This window comes from Nuphar pumila, chromosome 7 (genome assembly GCF_984573655.1).
Source record: "Nuphar pumila chromosome 7, dmNupPumi1.hap1.1, whole genome shotgun sequence".
Lineage (NCBI taxonomy): Eukaryota > Viridiplantae > Streptophyta > Magnoliopsida > Nymphaeales > Nymphaeaceae > Nuphar > Nuphar pumila.
This window is the reverse complement of record NC_143255.1, coordinates 4,494,287-4,518,091: the sequence shown is the minus strand read 5'-3', so window position 1 is coordinate 4,518,091 and position 23,805 is coordinate 4,494,287. Positions and strand designations below refer to the sequence as shown.

General features: G+C 40.2%; 1 protein-coding gene across 2 annotated transcripts; it reads left to right on the top strand.

The window, feature by feature from the left end:
- Positions 1-13,164: 13,164 nt before the first annotated feature.
- On the top strand, positions 13,165-19,759 carry LOC149830926 (indole-3-acetic acid-amido synthetase GH3.10-like). 2 transcript variants are annotated; one of them, XM_090011928.1, is made up of 4 exons: positions 13,165-13,532; positions 13,683-13,784; positions 13,971-14,785; positions 18,890-19,759. In XM_090011928.1, the coding sequence occupies exons 1-4, from the start codon at positions 13,225-13,227 to the stop codon at positions 19,426-19,428; spliced, it is 1,764 nt and encodes a 587-aa protein (XP_089868054.1). In that variant the 5' UTR covers positions 13,165-13,224; the 3' UTR covers positions 19,429-19,759. The 2 variants fall into 2 exon arrangements, with proteins under 2 accessions (XP_089868054.1, XP_089868055.1); XM_090011929.1 differs by having other exon boundaries at positions 13,176-13,532; positions 13,683-13,778.
- The last annotated feature ends 4,046 nt before the right edge of the window (positions 19,760-23,805 follow it).

Here is a 23,805-nt window from a genome sequence, read left to right as displayed (position 1 = left end):
AGATTGGATTAAACAAAGGAACAAAACAGAACACAGGTTTTGTCTATTCTATAACTGTATTTCATCCTACTTTTGTTTTGGATATACACGGAAGTTGTGTTCTTTTGTCCAATGTTTGTTTTATGCTATGTGGATAGCATAGATAGGCATAGATAATGGGTCAGATAACTTCATTTTAAATCATATAACTCGATCCGTCCATATTAGTGTTTTAACATGTTTATTATGAATTTTAACTTCAAAATGTTCAAAATTTGGGTAATTTGAGAAAAAATAGGAATTCATATTTTCTTGATATATAAATGCTTTAATCCGTGTTATATTGGATCTAGTAAGGAAAGTTTACCAAAAAATTATGGATTTTACCCCAAATATAGATCTTATACTGAATCCAAGTATGAAAAAATGTTTAAATTTTGGGTAATTTGAGGAAAAAATAAGAATTTATATTTTTATATACAAATACAAAAACCATAAATAAATCATAAAATCCAAAAATGCAAGAAAATAAATAAAAATAAACCAAAAAACCTCTAAATTACAAGAAAAATAAACCATAAATAAGCTATAAAATTAAATATAAAAATCCCTAATTCAAACCCTAATAAAATTAAATATGGGAATTTTATTTGAAACCTTAATTAAAAAAAATCAAAGAAAAAAAGTTTTAATCAAATTAAATATTTAAACCCCTAATTAAAGATATTTGATTCAAAGTCATAATCAATGAAAATCAAAGAGAAAAACTCTAATCAATGAAAATCAAAGAAAAAGCCCTAATTAACGAAAAAAACCGTGAGAAGACGAATTAAGAAGAGCGGAAAAGACGGAAGAAGAAAGGCGGGTGGGAGAGAGAGAGAGAGAGAGAGAGAGAGAGAGAGAGAGAGAGAGAGAGGAACAAATAAGGGGAATAAAGAAGAAAAGAGCGAGTGGTTGGCCCCATCGCCGGCCTTGCTGCTAGCCTCAGTGTCGACCTCATCACTGGCTTCACTGCCGACTGCTGCAAGAGAGAGAGAGAGAGAGAGAGAGAGAGAGAGAGAGAGAGAGAGAGAGAGATGGTCGGGGTTGCCCCCTCAGCCTGATTTTTTTTCTCAACACCGTTCCTCCTGAGATGGTTGGGGTCCCCCCCACCCCCTCTGCCTGATTTTTTTTCTCGACACTATTTCCCTTGTCCAAGATGGTCAGGGCTAGACCCTCCGCCCGATTTTTTTTCTCAACACCGTTCCCCCTGTCTCTTGTCTCTGTTCTCAGCGTAACAGGGGGGAGGTGGAATAATGTTGAGCCCTAAATTAGGATGCGGCGGATGGTACTCCGCACGGCCTTCGCTTCCAACAGTTGTTAGCAACCGCACTCCAATAGGCCGACCAAACAAGCCCTAAAGGTACAAAATAAGAAGTGTTCAGATCCAAGAATTTTGCAGGTATTGATGAAAATGAGACAAAGATTGGACTTTTTGCCCGTGCAGAGCACATTTTTTCATATGTTGGTATACATCCATCATGTTATCATGCTAGGCCAGAAGTTGGGAGTAAATAAGCTAATGTGGTATCATGTAAATTTTGTGAAATTTGATCAACATAATTTTGTAGAATCTCATGGCTTAAGATGGTTTGGATGTTACTAAAGTAAGTTGAGAAGTATTGATATTTAATATATACTCAAAAACAAAAATGTAATGATCTCTCTCATCATATGCGTCCTGGTTTACCTGATCAGTAGTCGGTATGATCCAAGCTGAATATGGGCCGTTTCAGCCTGTTTTGGAGGATCATTTATTACTTGGTTTACATTGTTGATTGTTAGTGAACTCTTGAAAATAAATCATGCAAGATATTTCGTCTCAAGTTTTAATACAATCTTGAATGTGCAATCCTAATCGTCTTGGATCTTAGATCGGTAGATCTGGATATAATGTTCTAGAGTATCATATATTTGGTTTTATGATCCGTTTGTTGGACATTTTGGGTTTTCGGGTCCAACCCACAGTCTGACCCGGTTTGACACCCTGTTAGTGGGTCACGTAAGTGACTGAATAATGGAGGTAGTGGGTGGGAGTTACGTGAATGTGGAGAGACCACATTCATGTAACTGCCCAATTCTCCATTATATAAAGAGGTTTGGGGTTACGAAAATGATGAGATTTCGTAACATTTTCCTGCCAAAATATTGTTCTGCATTCAGGCGCAGTGGAACGGGTCCTGCTCACCGTCGACATTAGGCCTGGGCTCATTGTGGGCGTTGACCGGCTGAGGAGAACGCCGAACTGACTACACGGACAATGGCGAATCCAGGTACGCTCCCTGTCTTGTTTGTTTTACAGGGTTTCGCCCAACAATGGGTTATGGGCCCACAGCTACACATTTCAGCTGCGCGTGGCCGTGTAGGCAATTTCGACGATTTGGCGTCGGTGGAGTCGCCGTGGGGCGACAACCACCGATTAGCAGCAGACTGTCGCCATGGGGCGACAGTCTTCACCGGCAAATTGTCACCGTAAAGGGCGACATAACTTTCCCGTTTTCATGGTTTCAGGCAAAACTCATAAAAAAAATGTAAGTTTTTATACCTGTGGCCGGTTTTGCCATCGCCGAGAGTATCGTCGGAGCCGTCACCAGAAATCCCATGCATCGTCGGGTTGCAGGGTGGTCGGCTTATGCAGGAGATGTTGTCGGTGTTGAACGCCGGATGGCCGGCATCTGAGGCTTCAAAACCCCCTTTTTTCACTGCTTGGGATTGTCGTCGCCGGGGCGTTTTCCTGAGATTCCAGCCGGTGCCAGCAATAGGACGTCGTCGTAGGGCGCCGTCAGTCGCCGATGGCCTTGCTGGCGCCGCTGGGATGTCGTCGGCGGATTCTAGGGCATCCGGAAATGGCAACCACCATCATCGCCGTGGGGCGACGTCGTCTGACGGAAGGGGGGTTGTCGCCGGACCGGCGTCACCATGGGGTGACGCAGGTCGCCGGCAACCGGCGTCAGTCGCTGTTACGGCGACGTGGGTCGCCGTGGAACCGAAAGGGGCGGAAACCCTTTTCGGTTTCCCTGAAATTTCAAACAGAAACCCATCGGGTTTCTGTTTAATTTCAATCTGGGGACCAGATCGAGTCCCGTGTGAAGACCCGATATCAGGCCCGATCCAAACCCGAAATGGATCGGGCCTGCTATTTTTTTGGATCTGACCCGGACCCATAAAGGGAACCGGGTCTGATCCGAAAAGGATCGGGTCTCCATTTAGATCGGGTCTGATCCGGATCCATTCTGGAACGGGTCTGATCTGAACCCATTAAGAACCGGGTCGACCCCGGGTCCATAAGGGACCGGGTCGTACCCGGGGTCCATGTAGGACCGGGTCATACCCGGATCCATGTAGGACCGGGTCATACCCGGGTCCATTTTGGACCAGGTCGAACCCGGTATCCATTTTGGACCGGGTCGAACCCGGTATCCATTTTGGACCGGGTCCGACCCGGGTCTGTTTTGGACTGGGCCGACCCGGTCCTGTTTAAGATCGGGTCTAACCCGGGTTATGTTCGGGCCGGGTCTGATCCGTATTAAGTATGGGTCGGGTCAGACCCGGATCCCATTTAAAACTGGGTTGGATCCATAAGAAACAGGATCCAAACACTATTGAGACTGAACCTGATCCGACCCCTTCTGGAATCGGTTCGGAGCCGTTTTTGACCGGTTCTTTCCAGTTTTTCACCGATTCCGAGATGCTGAGACCCTGTTTTCATAAATATAAAGAAATACAGGGATTTTGGCATACGGTTATAGGGTTTTATGAACTTTTGTTCATATTATGTATCGGTTTATAAGGTTCAAAACCGGTTCGGACCCTTAGATGACCGGTTTAGGGCGGTATCAGACCGGTTCAGAGTGTTTTTAGACCGGTTCCTACATGTGGACCCTGGGTTTTACCCATATGAGCATGCTTTTGTTATTTTTCATGCTTTATAAAGTATTTATTTTGAATAATGCATGACTTATGCATGTTAATTCATGTATTTAGTGTTGGTTAAGTTATGCATGATGATTTTAAGCATGAATTATGGCTAAATTTATGACAATTAGTTTATGCATTTTTTTGTTGTAGTATGAATTGATATTATGTCATGAATATACATGCATTAAAATGTGTGCATGGGTGTGCTCCATAATACGAATAGGTTTTTCGGTAAAAGATTTTGATTAACCGATTTATGTAATCACCAAAGTGATCTAAGTCGTGTTAATTAAAGATTCTTTGGACCGTATTAAGATTCGTAATTATGATTGTGTGTGAATTTATGAAACATCGATTCTACCCAAAGGTAGGTCGTTGTGTTCCAAATTTACACAGGGAGTGATAGTATATATGTATTTCAGCCCATGAAGCATGTTCGTACCCAAATGTACAGTGCTGAATTGCCTCTGGATTCATGATTTTCTAGTTTCACCAACTATAGTCAATTCCTTGAGAATTGAAGAGACGGAGCAATTATGAGTATTGTCGTTTTCACCAAAGTGAAACGATAATGGCTCAACTATGCTTGTCTCAGAAAAGGTGAAAATAAAGGGTCTCATTTTCTACCTTTTCAACACGAGTCTCGTTTGAGCAATAATAGTAACATCTTTCTGTTTTTCGTTCCTTTGATTTATCAGGTTCCTTCCATATCGACGGTTCTAGTAGTATATATCTTAGACAGATCGATTTTTTCTGATTGGAAAGAAATTGTGTTATTCACTTTGGGCTATATGGATTTAGATTTGACTCTTAGAATTGACGAACCTCCCACTCTTAATGAGCAGAGCACAGCCGAACAGAAGGATGCCTCTGAGAAGTGGGAGCGCTCGAACAGACTTACCCTGTTGCTTTTACAATCTCGGGTGGCTAAGAACATTCGAGGTGCAATTCCTCATTGTAGGACTGTGAAGGAATTTCTGGGAGCCATTGAGGCTCAATTCGTCACTTCTAATAAGGCAAGGGTCAGTACCCTCATGTCCAAATTAGTGTCTATGAAATATGCTGGTGACAGTCACATCCGACAGCACATTTTGAAAATGAGGAATATTGCAACTCAACTGAATGACATGAAGTTCGCCATCTCTGACTCATTTTTAGTCCATCTGATCTTAGCCTCGTTACCTACTGAGTATGGACCCTTTAAAATCTCCTACAACACACATAATGATGAGTGGTCTTTTAATGACCTCTTGAGTAAGTGTGTTGAGGAAGAGGAGAGATTGAAGGGTGAGAGGGTGCCAAGTGCACATATGGCCTCTCATAAGGATACACAGAGGTCGAGGCCAAAGAAAGGCTCCTTCAAAAAGAAGAATCAGAAGAGAACTACTGGGGAGAGTTCAAACTCTCAGGCGAAAGCCAAATCCCAGTTGGGTGGTCCTTCTATAAAGTGTTTCTTCTGCAAAAAGAAAGGGCATAAGAAGGTAGACTGTTTGAAGTTCAAGAAATGGCTCGAAAATAAAGGTAATAAGTCATGCGTTTCTCATGAGTGCAATCTAATTCATGTTCCATTGCATAGTTGGTGAATTGATTCTGGTGCCACGGTGCACATTGCCAACTCTTTGCAGACATTTCTGAACAAAAGGGAACCAACGGAGCATGAAAGAAGCATCTTCTCAGGAAATAAGATGCGTTCGCATGTCAAGAGCGTTGGGACTTGCAGAATTGTGTTGGAGTCGGGGTTCATGTTGGATTTGGTCGATACATTTTATGTTCCATCTTATAGTCGGAGCCTAATTTCAATTTCAAAACTTGATAAGTTTGATTTTGTGTTTAAATTTGAAAAATCTGAACTTATTATTATAAAAAATTCAATGAATATAGGTTCTGCATATATGTGTGATGGTTTGTATCGATTAAGAACCAAACTCCAAATTCAGGAATCTCACTCCGTTGAGAACACAATGATTGGCAATAAGTGTGGTCTAAAGGATGATCAATCCTATTTGCTTTGGCATCGGAGATTAAGACATATCTCGAAAGAGAGAGTCCAAAGACTTGTAAAAGAGAGAATCCTTGGATCCCTTGATTTTACGAATATAGAGCCATGTGTTAACTGCATAAAGGCTAAGCAGTCAAACACATACAAGAAAGATGCCAAACGCAACAATGGAAAGTTAGAAATAGTGCATACGGATGTCTGCGGCCCTTTTTCACCGTGTTATACGGGTGAAAAGTATTTTGTCACCTTTATAGACGATTACTCACGGTATATGTATCTCTACTTATTATCTGAAAAATTTGAAGTCTTTCAAGTTTTTAAGGACTTCAAGAAAGAAGTAGAGAAACAAACCGGTGAAGTTATTAAGGTTGTCAGGTCAGATAGAGGTGGCGAATATTATGGTCGTTTCACTGAGATGGGACAAAATGAAGGTCCATTAGCGTGGTTTCTAAAAGAGGAAGGCATTGTACCTCAGTATACCATGCCTGGTAGTGCTTACCAGAATGGTGTAGCTGAAAGGAGAAATCGTACGCTTAAAGAAATGGTTCGAGCGATGTTGAATCACTCAAATCTTCCTTTGACCTTGTGGGGTGAAGCTCTTAGGACTGCGGTGCATATTTTGAATAAGGTTCCTACGAAGGCTGTTCAAAAGACTCCTTACGAGTTATGGACAGGTAGAAAACCTTCTTTGTCATATATGCACATATGGGGATGTCCAGCAAAAGCAAAATTGTATAACCCACATATAAAAGCTTTTGATCCTAGGACAACTAATGGTTTCTTCATTGGTTATCCAGAAAGATCAAAAGGCTTTAGGTTTTATTGTCCATCTCATACACCACAGATAGTGGAAACAGATAAAGCAAGATTTCTTGAAAATGGTTTTGTTGGGATAGATGCATCTCAAAATATTGATTTTGAGGAAATGCAGGATTCAGGTTATACACCTGCTGAGGATACTGACCTGATTTTCTCTATCATTGTTCCTTCGAGTAATGTAAGAGAAAGTCCAGTCAATGAACATCAATCCCAACTAGATCCGGTTGTTGATGAGGATATACAACAACAATAGGATACAGAGGCTCATTTTGAACCACCTGTAGCACCTGTATGGAGGTCTACTAGAATTAGGAAATCTGCTATCCATTCGGACTATGTGGTGTATTTACAAGAGTCAAATGATTTCATAGACATTGATGAAGATCCCTTCACATTTGCAGAAGCCATTGAAAGTGAAAGATCAACACATTGGATCAATGCCATGAAAGAAGAGCTTGACTCTATGGCAAAGAACCAAGTGTGGGATCTTGTACCTAGACCTGGTGGAGTTAGACATGTTGGTTGTAAATGGGTTTACAAAACCAAAACAGACTCTAAAGGTTATGTGGAGAGGTACAAGGCTAGGCTTGTTGCAAAAGGTTTCACACAGATAGAGGGCATTGATTATAATGAGACTTTTTCTCCTGTCTCAACTAAAGATTCATTAAGAATAATCATGGCCCTCGTAGCTCATTTTGATTTAGAGCTGCATCAGATGGATGTGAAAACTGTCTTCCTGAATGGGGATTTGGATGAGGAGGTATACATGCAACAACCTCCTGGTTTCAGTATAGATGACTCAAATAACTTAGTTTGCAAATTGAATAAGTCAATTTATGGACTTAAACAGGCCTCCCGCCAGTGGTATAAGAAGTTCAATCAGGTAACAATGAACTTTGGATTCACTGAAAACATTGTTGATCAGTGTATTTACATTAAGACTAGTGGGAGTAAGTTCATAATTTTGGTTTTATATGTTGACGATATTCTTCTTGCAACTGATGATTTGAGTCTTTTACATGAAACAAAAGACTTTCTTTCCTCTTATTTCGATATGAAAGACATGGGTGAGGCCACTTATGTCCTTGGAATCGAGATCCGTCGTAACAGAACTAAGGGTGTCCTTGGCCTATCTCAGAAATCCTATATCCTTAAGGTTCTTAAAAGATATGGGATGGAGAATTGTTCTCCTAGTTCGGCACCTATAGTGAAAGGGGATAAATTGAGTTTGAAGGACTGTCCTCGGGATGATATTGCAAAGGCTCAGATGGATGTTGTCTCATATGCTTCAGCAGTTGGGAGTTTACAGTACGCGCAGACTTGCACTCGACCTGATATAGCATTTACTGTGGGAATGCTTGGTAGATATCAGTCAAATCCAGGCATTGCGCACTGGAAGGCAGCGAAGAAGGTCATGCGCTATTTACAAGGAACGGAAGACTATATGTTGACCTAAAGGAAAGCTGACCACCTAGAGGTCGTTAGATACTCTGATGCGGACTTAGGAGGGTGTATTGACAGTAGAAAATCCACTACTGAATACATTTTCCTTCTAGCGGGTGGTGTTGTCTCATGGAGAAGCGGAAAGCAGTCTACCACCGTTGCTCATACCATGGAGGTGGAATTTATTGCTCTATACGAGACTTCGTCACAGGCCATTTGGATAAGAAACTTCATTATGGGTCTTGGTATAGTGGACTCTATTGAGAGACCACTAAAGATCTTTTGTGATAATGAAGCAGCCGTGTCTTTTTCAAATAACAACAAGAGCTCAACATCGTGTCGACACATGGAGTTAAAATATTTTGTTGTTAAATAAAGGACTGAGAATCATCTGGTATGTATTGATACAATTGGGACGAAGGAAATGACTGCGGATCCCCTTACTAAAGGGCTAGCACCGGGATTGTATTCCCAACATGTAAAGGGGATGGGTTTTTTTTATTCCTTCTGATGTATGACAATACATTATGTAATCACATTTGTGTTTATGTTTTGATTCTCTAAGGTTTTGAGTTATTGTTAATTTTGCATAAATGATCTCTCATATGGGTTAGAGAGAATAGCAGAATAACAATATTAAAGGACCAATAGAATAGGTGAGAGACCAACCTATTCATATAGGTAATTTCTTTACATGCCTAAGCATTGAAGGTGAATTGTAGTGTAGTACAAGAAAATATGACATTTCATAAAGGGGTGTTCATATCCTTGACTCATACGATTCATCCTTGTGATAAAGGGTGGCATGTGAACCCACATGAAGAATTAAATCGAGATAACGGTATACACCTCGATTTAGTACACTTTTGGTGTCAATGGGTCAAGTGGGAGAATGTTGGACATTTTGGGTTTTCAGGTCCAACCCACAGTCTGACCCGGTTTGACACCCTGTTAGTGGGTCACGTAAGTGACTGAATAATGGAGGTAGTGGGTGGGAGTTACGTGAATGTGGAGAGACCACATTCACGTAACTGCCCAATTCTCCATTATATAAAGAGGTTTGGGGTTACGAAAATGATGAGATTTCGTAACATTTCCCTGCCAAAATATTGTTCTGCATTCAGGCGCAGCGGAACGGGTCCTGCTCACCGTCGACATTAGGCCTGGGCTCATTGTGGGCGTCGACCGGCTAAGGAGAACACCGAACTGACTACACGAACAATGGTGAATCCAGGTACGCTCTCTGTCTTGTTTGTTTTACAGGGTTTCGCCCAACACCGTTCCCCTTTCATCGGTCTATAAAGCTCTAGATTTAAGGCATTTTCGGGATCCAAAGATTTCAAATTCCCCGTTTTCATTGAGGGTTGGATTTAGTATGGGACTCAAGATCAGGACAAACCTAGGACCACATGATCCTTGAATTTGTCCCTACCCTGATAGATAAGTAAGAATGTACAAAGGTTCCACTTTATTTAAATCCTTTACCACAGCGATCTCTTGGCCACAATTTTCCCCCTTTGGACATCGATCTATGATCTGCCTGTTACCAGGTTGTGGGTTTCTTTGTGTAACTAAACAAAAAAAATCTACGACGGCTAGTTTGTTTTAGGTGAAAGTGAGGATCTTTCCTAGGGATGGCAGTGGACTGGGGGAAAACCGGGCTCCGCCTCACCTTGCCTCGCCTCATTTAGACTGAGCATGAAGGACATTAAATGGGGATGGAGGCGGGGATGAAGGTTAAAAACAAAACTCGTGTGGGGATGGAGGCAGGAATGGACTTACGCTTTCCCCCTCCCCGTCCCTGATCTCTGTTAGTAAAATAACTAAAATACCTTTAAAGATGACATTGGACTGGGGAGAAATGGGGCCCCGCCCTACCTCGCCCCGTTTGGACCGGGAATGGAAGACATGAAACTGAGATGGAGGGGGAGATGGTGGTTAAAATCAACAGCCGTGCGGTACTGGAGGCAGGGATGGACTTACGCTTTCCCCCACCCTGTCCTTGATCCCGTTAGTAAAATAACTAAAATACCTTTAGGGATGACATTTGACCGGGGTGAAACGGGGGGCCCGCCACATTTGAACTTAGGATGGAGGACATAAAACGGGAATGGAGGTTAAAACCAAAACTCGTGCGAGGATGAAGGCAGGGATGGAGGGTAGAATTTTTAGACGGGGTGGGGGTGGAGATCTTGTCACCCACCTCCGCCCTGGTCCACTGCCATCCCTACTCTTTTCCGTTTTGGGTGAAATGAATGCCACAGCAGGAAAGTGCCATGGGGCCCACTGCTTTAAATCAAGTTGCAACCCGGGAAACGACTTTCGGCTCATTTGCGACTTTCACGGCAAAGTGGGTTCTTTGCTATGTGGTGTTGTAACAAACGCCCCCTTTGGAAAAGATCGGCTTTAGTAGGAAAGGCCATCAAACAAAAGATGCAAAAATTTACTGTGCGATTTTTCTGGAAAAGATTTATACAGCTTTACTGGTGACCGCACAAATGTGTGGGATTGTTTTTCCTAAAACTCATTTCCATGTCAGGCCCTTATTTTCCTTAGCCAAGTTGCATATAATAGAGACAAGGTTTCCCTAGAAAACTTTACGCCCACCCTAGTATTCCCTCTGTACTATCATGAGACCACCTAGTTTGGGTAGACAGAGAGTAGGGGCATATCAAAAATTTCTTTCATTTTTGTTACGGACCTCAATTGAGCTCGTTAGCAAATGGCACCTTTTTATCCATCGTCATTAGAGAATAAAACGTGCATTTCTGCAGCATTTGTTCATTTTTTTTTTTAAAGGCAAGCGGGGGTTAGGCAGACCCCTACCAGTTATACAACTATACCATCGGGTTTTGAACCTGCAATGTTCCAACACAAGGTGACGTTCACTAGCTGCTCCTACCAACCAAGTAGAGCCCCCGTTGGTAGCCTTTGTTAATGGCTTGAACTGTGCTAAATAAAGATGAATATGTTCAGTGTGGCATTTTTCTCATTAGAAGAGCACAGAATCAACTCTTCCCACAAGTTCGGCTCGGCTCGGGTGAGCATGTATAGATAAAATATGTATATATTTTATATATAATATATACTTTTAGTTTAATATATAAAGAGAAAAATGCATATATATATATATATATATATATATATATATATAATACATTAATTTTACGTGTGTATGTAGCTTGGATGGGCTAAACATGAGCAGCGAGCTCGGTCAACTGGTAAACAAGCCAAGCCTAAATATGCCAGCCCAAACATGCCATGTTCGGTTCGTTGGGCTCATTTTTACAAGCCGCACTCATGTCACTTAGACATGGGCATCAAACCTGGCCTCTCGTTGGTCACCTTTAAACGATGTGTTTTTTTATAATCGATGTGTTTTTGAAATATTTTTTCAAAGACAATGCTTTTTGGACCATTGTTCTAAGTTGTTTTTTCTGTCTAAGATTTTTCACAAATTGTGCTTTAAGGCAGAAATTTTGCAAACTCGTCCTACTAGTAAGAGTAGTCTCTTAAAATCATGATCTTTAAATCATTGTAATTATCATTACTGATTCATCATTACCATTGCCTGCTACCATCTTTCTTTACCTTCATCACCATCATCATTAATTAAAATCCATACAAATCAGGAAAATACCCAGAATTCATTTAAACTAGGTTTTCATGATACCCAAACAAAGAAACGTGCAAAGATCGATCACAATAGGAAACAAATCTAAAATCATCACAAAATCACTGAAAAATATTAATTGGGAGGCAATCATACTTAAGTTGCTACCTAAAACAAGGTTGCCCATGCCTTTGTAATTTTTCACACTGTTTAATGAAATTTTCATTTTTTTGTGAAAAAAAATCTTCCACCGCCTAAGAATAGCTATCACCATAGTCATGACAAAATGGTTCTCAGGAAAATCTCGGCGAGATATTTTAGAAAATTTTGGTTTTCCTTGGAAAATCTTGCGAAAATATAGCATACATAAAATATAAAATAAAAATATAACTAATATAAAAAACCAAAAAAATATTTTTACCATGATAATATTGTGATAAAAAAACTATATATTTTCAGTATAAGTGTTGTTTTCAAAAATATCATGTTTTCTCGGCATTATATCGGCCTTCGAAAATCTAGAAACAAGTCGACGACCCCACACGGGCTTTACTTAGCAGGGGGGTGGGCCCATTAAGTAGTCCAGTTCTCGATGAGGGTTCCTCGTGATAAAAAAAAAATCTAGCAACAAAATCGTGATATTTTAAAAAATATGCCCATATTTATTTATGACTATGGATATCACATCATTTAACCAGAACGTTAACAAAGAAAAGATATCTGTACGTAATAAGTGTTTGTATGTGCAACCGTGGGCCTCAAACCTTGCAGTGAAACGCTGCACAGAGAAACTGCAAGGGACGTTTCTTCCAAATGCAGTGCACAACCCAACTTGACCTGTTACCATCACAACCAGACAAACAAACACCACCTAAAACCACACCACATGGCCCTCTTACTTTTCTTACCATTTTTTAGACCTTGCCGAATAATTACAAATATCCATGCTAAGAAAAGGACTCTTCAATTCAAAGGTGGATTGTCGTATTTAAGGCCTAAAAAATGAGGCCTTATGAGCCATATCATTGAGGCCCCAAGTGTCAGAACTAGCATTTGCTGCTGCTATGTGGTCTTGTAATTGAATGAATCCCACCATGCAATGATAGAAGACCCAGTTAAGTCATCGTGATATTTTATGGGCACCCTTTGCAGAACTGCAGATGCCCCACAACCCCTCTTGGTTAAACATGCCAGCAGGGTGAGTTTTGCAACTTTGCATGGCCCATATATTGCTGACCTATGAAGGAAGAGAATCTTAAAGAGATAAGCGTTTGTGTGGCAGCCATTAAGTCGTACCACCAAGTCATTTTCTTTCTTCCCTCATAAAACAGCCAAGAACCCATTGTTTAGGAACCCCACAAGCCTCTCGGGGACAGAACAACCTTCCCTTTGGTGTCTAAGGGAGAGAAAAGCCATGATCAACAACAGTGAGGATGAAGAAGATATCATACAATGGTTTGAGGAGGTGACCCGGGATGCCCAGATGATACAGACCAGTACTCTTGGCCAAATAATACGACAGAATTCAGGAACAGAGTACCTCCAGAAATGGCTGGGGCATATTCAGTTTGAGGAGGTGGATGATCATCACTTGGAGTCATGTTTTACTTCCTTGGTACCTTTTTCCTCCCATGCAGATTATGAGCCTTACATCCAAAGGATTGCAGATGGTGACTCATCCCCCATCCTTACTCAAGAGCCCATCACAACCTTTTCATTAAGGTCATCTCTCTCTCTCTCTCTCTCTCTCTCTCTATATATATATATATATATATATATATATATATATATGTATATATGTATATGTATATATATATGTATATATATATAATGTGATACATTGTCTAAAGTTTTATTGGGTAATATTTGCAGTTCAGGAACAACAGAAGGGAGACCCAAATACTTGCCCTTTACTAGACATAGTGCTCAATCTACTGTTCATATGTTTAGGTTGGCAGCAGCATATAGGTCAAGGTTTGAACTAAACCACAACAGCTAGACATCTTCCTTTTTTGTTTCGGTTTTAAAAAGTGAAGTTTTTTTTTTTTTGTTTTTTCTACTTCAGATGGATTTTGTGCTTTTTTACATATTTCTGGATTTTATGGAATGGGTGTTTGAAGCAATTGAGAGAGCTTTTATTTTTCTTGTTGGTTGGTACAGGGTTTTTCCAATTAAGGCTGGTGGAAGGATTTTGGAATTCATATACAGTGGTAAACAGTTTCAAACAAGTGGGGGACTGAAGGTGGGAACAGCAACTACTCACTACTTTGAGAGTGCAGAGTTCAAGATAAAACAGAAAAAAACAAAGGCATTCACATGCAGCCCTATTGAGGTCATCTCCAGCTCAAATCACAAGGAATCCACATACTGTCATCTCCTGCTAGGCCTCTTCTTTTCAGAAAAGGTGGAGTTTGTCACATCCACGTTTGCCTACACCATAGTTGAGGCATTCAGGGAATTTGAACAGCTGTGGGAAGAAATATGCAGAGACATAAGGGAGGGTGACCTAAGCCTAAGAATCACATCACCCATCATGAGAAAGGCAGTTCTGGAGTTGATCTCCCCAAACCCACATCTGGCCTCAACCATAGAGAAGAAATGCATGGAATTGAGGGATTGGTATGGGGTGATTCCTCAACTTTGGCCTAATGCCAGGTACATTTACTCCATCATGACAGGCTCCATGCTCCCTTACTTGAAGAAGCTAAGGCATTATGCTGGTCACCTACCTTTGGTTGGTGCAGACTATGGGGCAACAGAGTGCTGGATTGGTGTGAATGTAGACCCTGCTGCTCCTCCTGAGCTTGTCTCCTTCACTGTAGTTCCCACATTTGCTTACTTTGAGTTCCTGCCTCTCCAAAGACACAAGGGTCAAAATGCTGCTGCAGTGGATGAATTCATTGAAGCCCAGCCAGTAAGACTATCTCAAATGGAACTTGGTGAAGAATATGAAGTTGTGGTCACCACATTCACAGGTAGGAAGGACCCCATACTTGGTTAGAAACTAGAAAAAGAGACTGCCATAGGGAAGACATTATTGATTATCCACACGCCACACTTACTCCTTATTTTACTTTACAAAAAGACAACCAAATAAGGTACATGGGCACCAAGGACGGGTCACCACCCTCAACATTTAAACGCTTGTTTAATTTGGACAGGTTGGCTAGCCGTTTTTACTTTTTAGTAGTGGGTGGGCAGCAGGCGGTCCCCACCATTGGCCCGACACCTGCCACCCGACCTGCGTATGTATATATATACATATACGAGATGTCTTATTTTTGGTTTTTTCTGACATTTAGTGGCGGTCCTGGGTCGCCACTAAATGTCTGGGCAGAAAACCCGGGTAAAGACCTTTTAAGTGTAAAACGTGGGCCAATCGCTGTGCGCGTCCGCTAACAGTGGATGACTTATGTCGTCCAATGTTTTGCCCTACTATATATATATATATATATATAATGGGTAAATATTGTCTACTAACGAAGGTAAGGAAATAATTACTATAAATCACTTTTTTCTTCAAAATTTTCTAATTTTTTGTAGTTCAAATGTTAGGATGTTACATAGTTTGTTTAATAAGAAACTTGTTTTGAATCATGTGATTATGACAAGTAATTATATTTTTAAAGGGTTCAAAAAATCAACCGCTCACAATGTACCAAAATTTCATAACTCAAAAGATCACATTTTTACATCGAAAAAGCAAGAACCAAGCATGTTGAATACATGTTTGTGGTTAAATTGAGTAGATACAACTTTCACTTTTAATTTCTAGCTCATTAGTTTTGTACTTTCATTAGTAGCTAATATTAACCCATATATAAAACATAGAATATAATATATATTTTATATATTATATACATTATATTATATATAATATAATAAGCCTGGCCCAGCATGATTAGGCCCACCGGCCAAACCGGCAGGCCATAGGCTGGGGTTTTCCCAACATGCAGATCCTAACTAGGCTTTTGAAGGTCCCGGACCCAGCAGGCCCATTGCCCACCCCTAGATTTTAGCATATTTTCAATGGGCCATGCATATATAGCTTTCTGGTCCTAGCTGGTAATCTGTCCGTAGTGCCTTTTCATTTGAATCTTGTGAAAGTTGGTCACAAGGCAACCAACAACCACAGCTTATACTTTCTCACCTCTGACCAAAACAAGCATTCGCTGGTGACAAGTTCTAGGGCCTAATCTTAAGATCTGCTTTTGATTCAAAGCAAACTGAACTCAAATTTGATATCCCTTACCTCACAACAGTACAACAAAAGAGTAATTAGTGGCGGGAGGAACTGCTGAATTGCCCCTATTGGTCAATTGGTGGTTCTGTCGCATTCCACTTTAAATGTTGTCGGTATTGACATTTGCTGGATTCACAGATATCTTCCTGATTTTTACGAGATTCTTGATGAGTACAACCCTCTTAAATAATCTAGTCTTACGGCTCTCTATTATCTGCCTATTATCTTTTTCCCATTTTTTATTCCTAAAGATGAGGAACCCTTGCTGGGAACTGGGTCACTTATTGGGCCTGCCCCCCTGCAAGGTAAATCTTGGGTGGGGTCAGCAACACCCAAGTCCTTAGGGAGCCCACCAGTTAAAGGCACCCACATACCTAGTGGGAGTCGAACCTGCCCTTCCTGGCCGCCACCAATAGTGTGTTTTGGGGTAGTGCTGAGACCAAGGGATCAGCATCTTCTCCTCAGCCCCACTGCCACTCGGATGACCCAGGCGGGTGTTTAATCTTTTTTCTTTTCAGGTGATCATTCTTTCCGAGCTTTGAATTTGCTGCTTCTGTTTAGATGGTTATTGACAAGACTTTGTTGAATCCATTGTCTTGATGTCTGTTCCTACCCTTTAACAATGCATCTTTATCCTACATCCCTGGGTACTACTCAAAAGGGGTGTGCTGGTGGACATTGTACTCTGCCTCACAGTGCAATATTGATCTTTCTCCAGCTTTTAGAATCCCATGTTGGTCACTTAAAAACTGTTCAGTAGAATATTTCTGCTTTACAGTATGATCGAGAATCCTCCTGTCTGGTTAATGGTGCAAGCATATAATATATGCTCTAGCAGTATTAGAATATGATAACTTAGCTGAGGGGCCTTGGATTACAAATCACATCAAGGGACAGCCACATTTATATTTCTTGCCCGTATGTCAGCCTTCAGAATCAATGTAGTGGACCATAGGCAGAACCAAATCCGAATAGTACAAGTCTTTATTTTTTCTTGCTAGTGATCCTAATATTTGGATTAATATGAGATGGGTCTAGAAATAAAAGGGTTCCTCTTAATCTGTCCATCCTTGCAGACTGCTTTAAACAGGCAAATCCTTGTAGTGGCCCTCATTTTTTCCTTGTATTTTATTGGAATGAACCAATGGGCCATGCAGTTCATGGTCCTGTTTCTGCCACGTGGCTCCTACCAAATCAAGGGATTTGTGGGACCAAGTTTTTGAAGGATGACAGAGACTGGGGTCCGAATTAACTGATGTAACCCTTCTTCAAAAAGAGGCCCTATTTTGACATTAATTATATTCGACTTAGGTACAGATAAGATAGAATCCAGAAATCACACCCCATGTGTCCAATCTGTCCTCCAACAGCAACATGAAGGGAACATATCAAAATCTTGTTTGTCACCGCGCGTGTATATATATATATATATATATATATATATATATATATATATATATATATATATATATATATATATATATATATATATATATATATATATATATATATATGTGTGTGTATGAAATTATACATGTTTTTATCTACTAAGAAATATGCTTTGGAAAGCTACCATAAAAAGTTGGTGAAATATGGGATCTAAATCTTTAATTTATTAAAAACCTATCAAAACATTGTATTCTCAGATCTAAGGCATGTTTTGGACTCCATAAAGTATGGAAATCGCAACAGTCAATCCGTTAAATATTCGATAAAGTATAAGAAAATCAATGGAATTTCCTTCTGCTGCTTAACAAATTCTTTAAATAAATAGATGTTAACGACCAAAAAATTATTATTTTAATTATGTTATCATTTATATAAGAAAATTCAAATGGTCAGCCACCTGGCAGTTTTTCATCAAACTTTAAAGATACACATCCAGAAATTAATTAAAAATCAACCACCAGCGATTTTCAGCCACGTGCGAAGGCGTCACTGATATTTCTGCATTGGTTTCATTGCCTTCCACAATACCTTCGTTTCTAGTGTTCAACCAATTGGGAAATCTTTTCTTGGTTGCCTTCAAAATTTTAAATCAAGCAACCAATACCATGTGGCTGTTGAAGGAACCATTTTCTAATCAAAATATATGCCTTCCCCGACTGCCTGAAACAAACAGCCCACAGGAAAATGCTGGACCCACGTGCTGTCCATTTGCGGATTTCTAATGAAATGACTTTCCCACCAGGAGGGATGACTCTTATGTTAAACCGGGGATGGAGGTTAAAATCAAAACCCGTGCAGGGATGGAGGCGGGGATGGATTTATGCTTTCCCCTGTCCCACCCCATCTCAGATCCCTGTTATTTAACCTTTCTCTCTTTTTTCTTTCTTTATTTAAGGATGGCAGTGGACCCAGGGGAAACGGGGTCCTGCCCCACCTGGCCCCTTTTGGATCAGGGATGGAGGACATAAAACAGGAATGAAGGCAGAGATGGAGGTTAAAATCAAAACCAGTGTGAGGATGAAGGGCAGAATTTTGAAACGGGGCGGGGATGAAGACCTTATCCCCCACCCCCACCCCGGTCCACTGCCATCCCTATCAGTTCATTACTTTTTTTTTATTTATAACCTCAAGAAACCGCACCAGGCAGGAAGGCCTGCTCACGCTGGCTCAGCCTGCCAAACCTACGGTCGTTGTGCCATCAGTGTAAAACTCTGAGGCTAGGCTTCTGTCCACGGGGCATATGTTGGACGTCGGCTTGTGCGTGCACATGGCAATAGAACCTTGACCACTCGTATAGCGGTCAAAGCCCCAACCCACTGCACCAACCCCCCCTGAGCTTACCAGATGGTAATTAGTAATGTGGCGTCTCTCTCTCTCTCTCTCTCAGGGCTCTACAGGTACAGACTAGGAGACGTGGTCCAGGTATCAGGCTTCCACAATGGATCCCCAAAACTGAGCTTTGTCTGCAGAAGGAAGCTGACTCTCACTGTCAACATTGACAAGAACACAGAGAGGGACCTCCAGTTGGTTGTGGCAAAGGGGTGCCAACTACTGAATGAGACCGGCGTCGAGCTCATTGACTTCACCAGCAGGGCCAACCTCTCGGCGTCGCCGGGGCGGTATATAATCTACTGGGAGCTCAGCCATGGTGCTGCTGACACGGAGCTCCTGGCTGAGTGCTGCAAGAGGATGGATGAGTCCTTTGTGGATCCTGGCTATGTGATATCCAGGAAGGTACACTCTATAGGGCCCCTTGAGCTGTGCATTGTGGAAAAGGGCACGTTTAGGAAGATCCTCGACCATTTTGTGAAAGATGGTGCCTCTTTGAGCCAGTTCAAGACTCCTAGGTGCACCAAAAATCAACTCTTTGTTCAGATCCTTGAGAGTTGTATCGTGGATAGGTTTTGCAGCACTGCTTACAGTTGAAACAAACGTGTAGCTGTGTTACACATACTTTATTTTGACTTCCATTCTGTATCCCTTTATATACGATTCATATTGAAAACTTCATAAAAATGGTTGTATCCTCGTATCTTAAGCGGTATCCATGTGACATAGAGTAGTCTTCACTTTAATTGGTTCCTTGCTGCCCCTAACTTTGTAGATTTTGGTAAAGTTGCAGCCCGTGCCCTGTTATGGCCACCATCAAACATTGCAAGCTGTAAGAAAGCGAAATTGTGAATGTGTGCGTTGGGATTTATGGTTGACTCGAGAAATGTGAATTCAATATGATGATGTGAACTGTGAATTTTCACGTTCTATGGACCCCCAAGTTTTTTTTTTCTGAGTTGTACATGTAGTAGTTGTAGTAATGAAAAGATCAGGTGTAATATAACGGCACAAAAAATTGTGCCTTACCCACCTAATCACCCTTCATCTTGGGATAGAGCCTGTTAGTTGTGGGACCCAAAATCTGATAGAGGGCGATCAGGTGCTTAATGAACAAATTTTGTGTAATGTGATTGCACCGTGACTGGACTCCATGTAATATAGTTTACTATAGTTTGAGTAGAGCATTGGTTTGAGTCTGGTTTGGGTTGGGTCTAATTTGAGGCTTTTTTTTATGATGAAGGGACCCTCACCATGAACCAGGTCACTTAGGGGGCGCTTGCATGTCACAGAATGAGGTGCCCCTGCACCCCCTTCCGTCGATTCCACTGCTGCAGAAATAGAATCAGACCCCCCCCCCCCCCCCCCCCGAAAACTGTTTCTACATAAAACCCACCTCCAACATGTAAAATGACACGCCCATCGAGGGTTTTCCATGAAAAAGCATGTTTTCAGTGTTTGCATTGTCACTATGAGCCCACAAAAATGCATGCTCATTGATGCATTTTTGTGAAAAACAACCTACTTTCACTTTTTGTGACACAAATGTGTTGGATTTATAAATTCACCAAAAACTAAAAGAACTGTCAAACATGTTCTCGCTAAATCGTTGAAATCAAAACTAAAACTTGATGCAAAAGCATACCTGAATTCATTGGCGCTCTGATAGATCGTTAATAGGTATGATCTTTCAGAAACTGTATACATGGTCCTATTCCTTTTTCGAAACCTTATGAGAGGAACTGAATCTCTTGATGGTTATATGAAGCCTCAAAGAGATGATCATTATATAAGGTTTGGGAATCATAACCTAATTTGTATCTAATTAGGAGTATGTCTTCAATTCAGCCCATTACAAAATTGTAGACAGAACGGGTCTCTTTATACAGTGTATCATACCATATGAGATATCATATGGCCCAACCGAATTAGATCACATAAATGGGTCTGAACCTGAGACACTCTATAATGTGTGGTTTAACATATGTAGGCCCACACGATTTTTCTCAACAATCTCCCACTTGAGCTACATACGTAACCTTATAATCACACATTATAACCTTATGAGCTCGAAAACACTGTCTTATCAATTAATATCTCTATCAATCTGGTTCATTGATCATGTCAACATAAAACCAAAGCAGTCTTCATTACAAATATTGTAATTGGACCCATCAATTATCACATATATCAATATAACCAAATGACATGCATCAAGTATGGATGTAAAGCTTGGAAATTACATGAAATGTGATCAAATATGCTTATTTCCATCACAACAAAATGAATACAGAATGAATCTGAAACTTTAACTTTATACTGAAGAATTTTATTATATCATAGAACGTCCAAATACAAACTCCCACTAAATCAGTATATCATAAAATGATAAGACACCCATTCGAGCAGTGTGCTCATGAAAGACCTTGGGTGACAAATCTTTGGTAAAAGGATTTGCAATCATGAAGTTTATGCAAATATGTTCTATCGATATCTGACCATTCTGCACTATTTTTTTAACAAGAAACTTAATGTCAATATTCTTTGACTTCAAGGAACTCCTATTGTTATTGGAATATAGCACTGTTAAATTATTGTCATAAAATAACTTTAGTGGTCTCTCAATATTATCCAAAATCAGCAACCAAGTGACAAAATTACGTAGCCATATTTCATGGTTGGATGCCTCATAACAATCTACGAATTTTGTTGTCATGTTGGAAGAAGCAATGAGTGCCTGCTTGACACTCCTCTAGGAAATAGCTTCCCTAGCAAATAGAAAAACATAACCTGATGTGGATCTGTGACTGTCTTGGCATCCCACAAAATCAAAATCAGAATACCCAATGATCTCCAACTGATCTGACTTTCTATATGTGAGCATGTAACCTTTTTTTCTCTGCAAATACCGCATAACCCGTTTGGTTGCTTTCCAATGATTCATACCTGGGTTACTAAGATATTTGTCTTACATCCCAACAATATACGCTAAATCCAGACGCGTGCATACTTAAGCATACATAAGACTCCCCACAGCAGATGCATAGGGAATTTTTTTTATATCCTTAATTTCAGACTGGTGTTTGGGGTACTAAGCGAGACTAAACGTGTCTCCCTTAACAATAGAGGTATCCTCTGGTTTGCAATCCTTCATGTCAAATCTATCCAAAATCCTTTTGATATAGCTCTTTTGTGATAATCCAAGAATACCTCAAGAACATTCTCGATGTATTTGGATTTCCAATACAAAAGAGGTGTCCCCAAAATCTTTCATTTCAAATTTCTTTGTCAGAAATCTTTTTATTTCGTGCAGTGTGCAAAAAAATATATTTACTCTCATTGAACTTATAGTATATACATTTATCAACCACATTCATCACAAAACCAAATAAGAAGACAACTTGATGAAATTTATAATACCACTGACGGAAAGTCTGCTTAAGTCCATAGATGGATTTCTTTAGTTTGCAAACCACTTTCTTAGCATTGCCTGAGAGAAAATGTTCTAGTTGTACCATATATATTATCTCATTGATGTCACCATTAAGGAATGTAGTCTTCACATCCATCTAATGCAGCTCTAAATCATAATGAGCCACAAGTGCCATAATAATCCTAAAAGATTTTTTTGTAAAAACCAGAGAAAATGTCTCTGTGTAGTCAATGCCTTCCCTTTGAGTAAATCTTTCTGCAACAAGACAGGCCTTATATCTTTCCATATTACCCTTTGAATCCTTTTTAATTTTAAATATTCATTTGCAACCAATGGGTCTCACATATTCAGGTAATGGGATAAGATCCCACACGTCATTGTCCATCATGAATTTAATCTCCTCATGCATTGCTTCAATCCACTTTTGAGAGTTAAAACTTTGTGTGGCTTGATGGAAGTTGATTGGATCATCTTCCCTTAAGCCAGTATCACCTTTCTGATCTTGTAGAAAGACAATATAATCATTTGAAATTGTTCTTATTCTCTCTCTAGTGGATTTCCTTAATGGCACTGGTTCTTGAGGTGTTTCTTGAGGTGTTTCTTGAGGTTGTTGAGTTTGAACTCCAAGAGTAAAAGCTTGATTTTGGATAGGGAGATTTAAAATATTACCTTGATCCAGATTTGTGAGAACAATATTAGAAATAGAAATTTGATTATTAAAGAGAAATAGACTCTTCTTTAAAAGCAATGTCTTTTACTTTATCACGCACCCAAAACTCAGCAACCTCAAGGAAACAAGTGTTTTCCATTTCAAAAAAAGACTTATTCAAAGGGTCATAAAACTTATAGCCCATAGATCTTTCAGAATACCCAACAAAATAGTAGCTAACCGTTCTGGAGTCCAATTTTTTTCATGTGTCTTGTAGGGCCTAGCCTCAGCTGGACATCCTCAAATATGAAAATATTTCATACTAGGCTTTCTACCTGTCCAAAATTCATATAAGGTCTTAGTTACTGCTTTAGAGGGTACTCTATTCAAAACGTAAGTTGCAGTCTTTCATGCTTCTCCCTAGAAAGATTCTGGTAAAATAGAATGAGAAATCATACTCCTTACCATATCCTTAAGGGTCATGTTTCGTCTCTCAGCAACATCATTCATGCTAGGAGTGTCTGACATAGTATACTAAGAGATGATCTCACATTTCTCTAGGAATTTAGCAAAGGGCCCTAGATGTTGTTCACCTGAACCATCATATCTACCATAGTAATCACCACTACGGTCAGATCTGACGGCTTTAATTCTTTTGTCAAGTTGATTTTCAACTTTAGCCTTAAAATATTTGAACACATTTAGGGATTGAGACTTTTCATGAATTAAATATAGGTACCCATAACAAAAATATTTGTCTATGAACATAATAAAATATTATTGACCATTCCAAGAAGTCGTAGGGAAGGGCCCACAAATATATGTATGAATTAGTTCTAAGATGTTTGTTCTCCTTTCGACACTTAATTTCCTTATGTTTGTTCATTTTTCT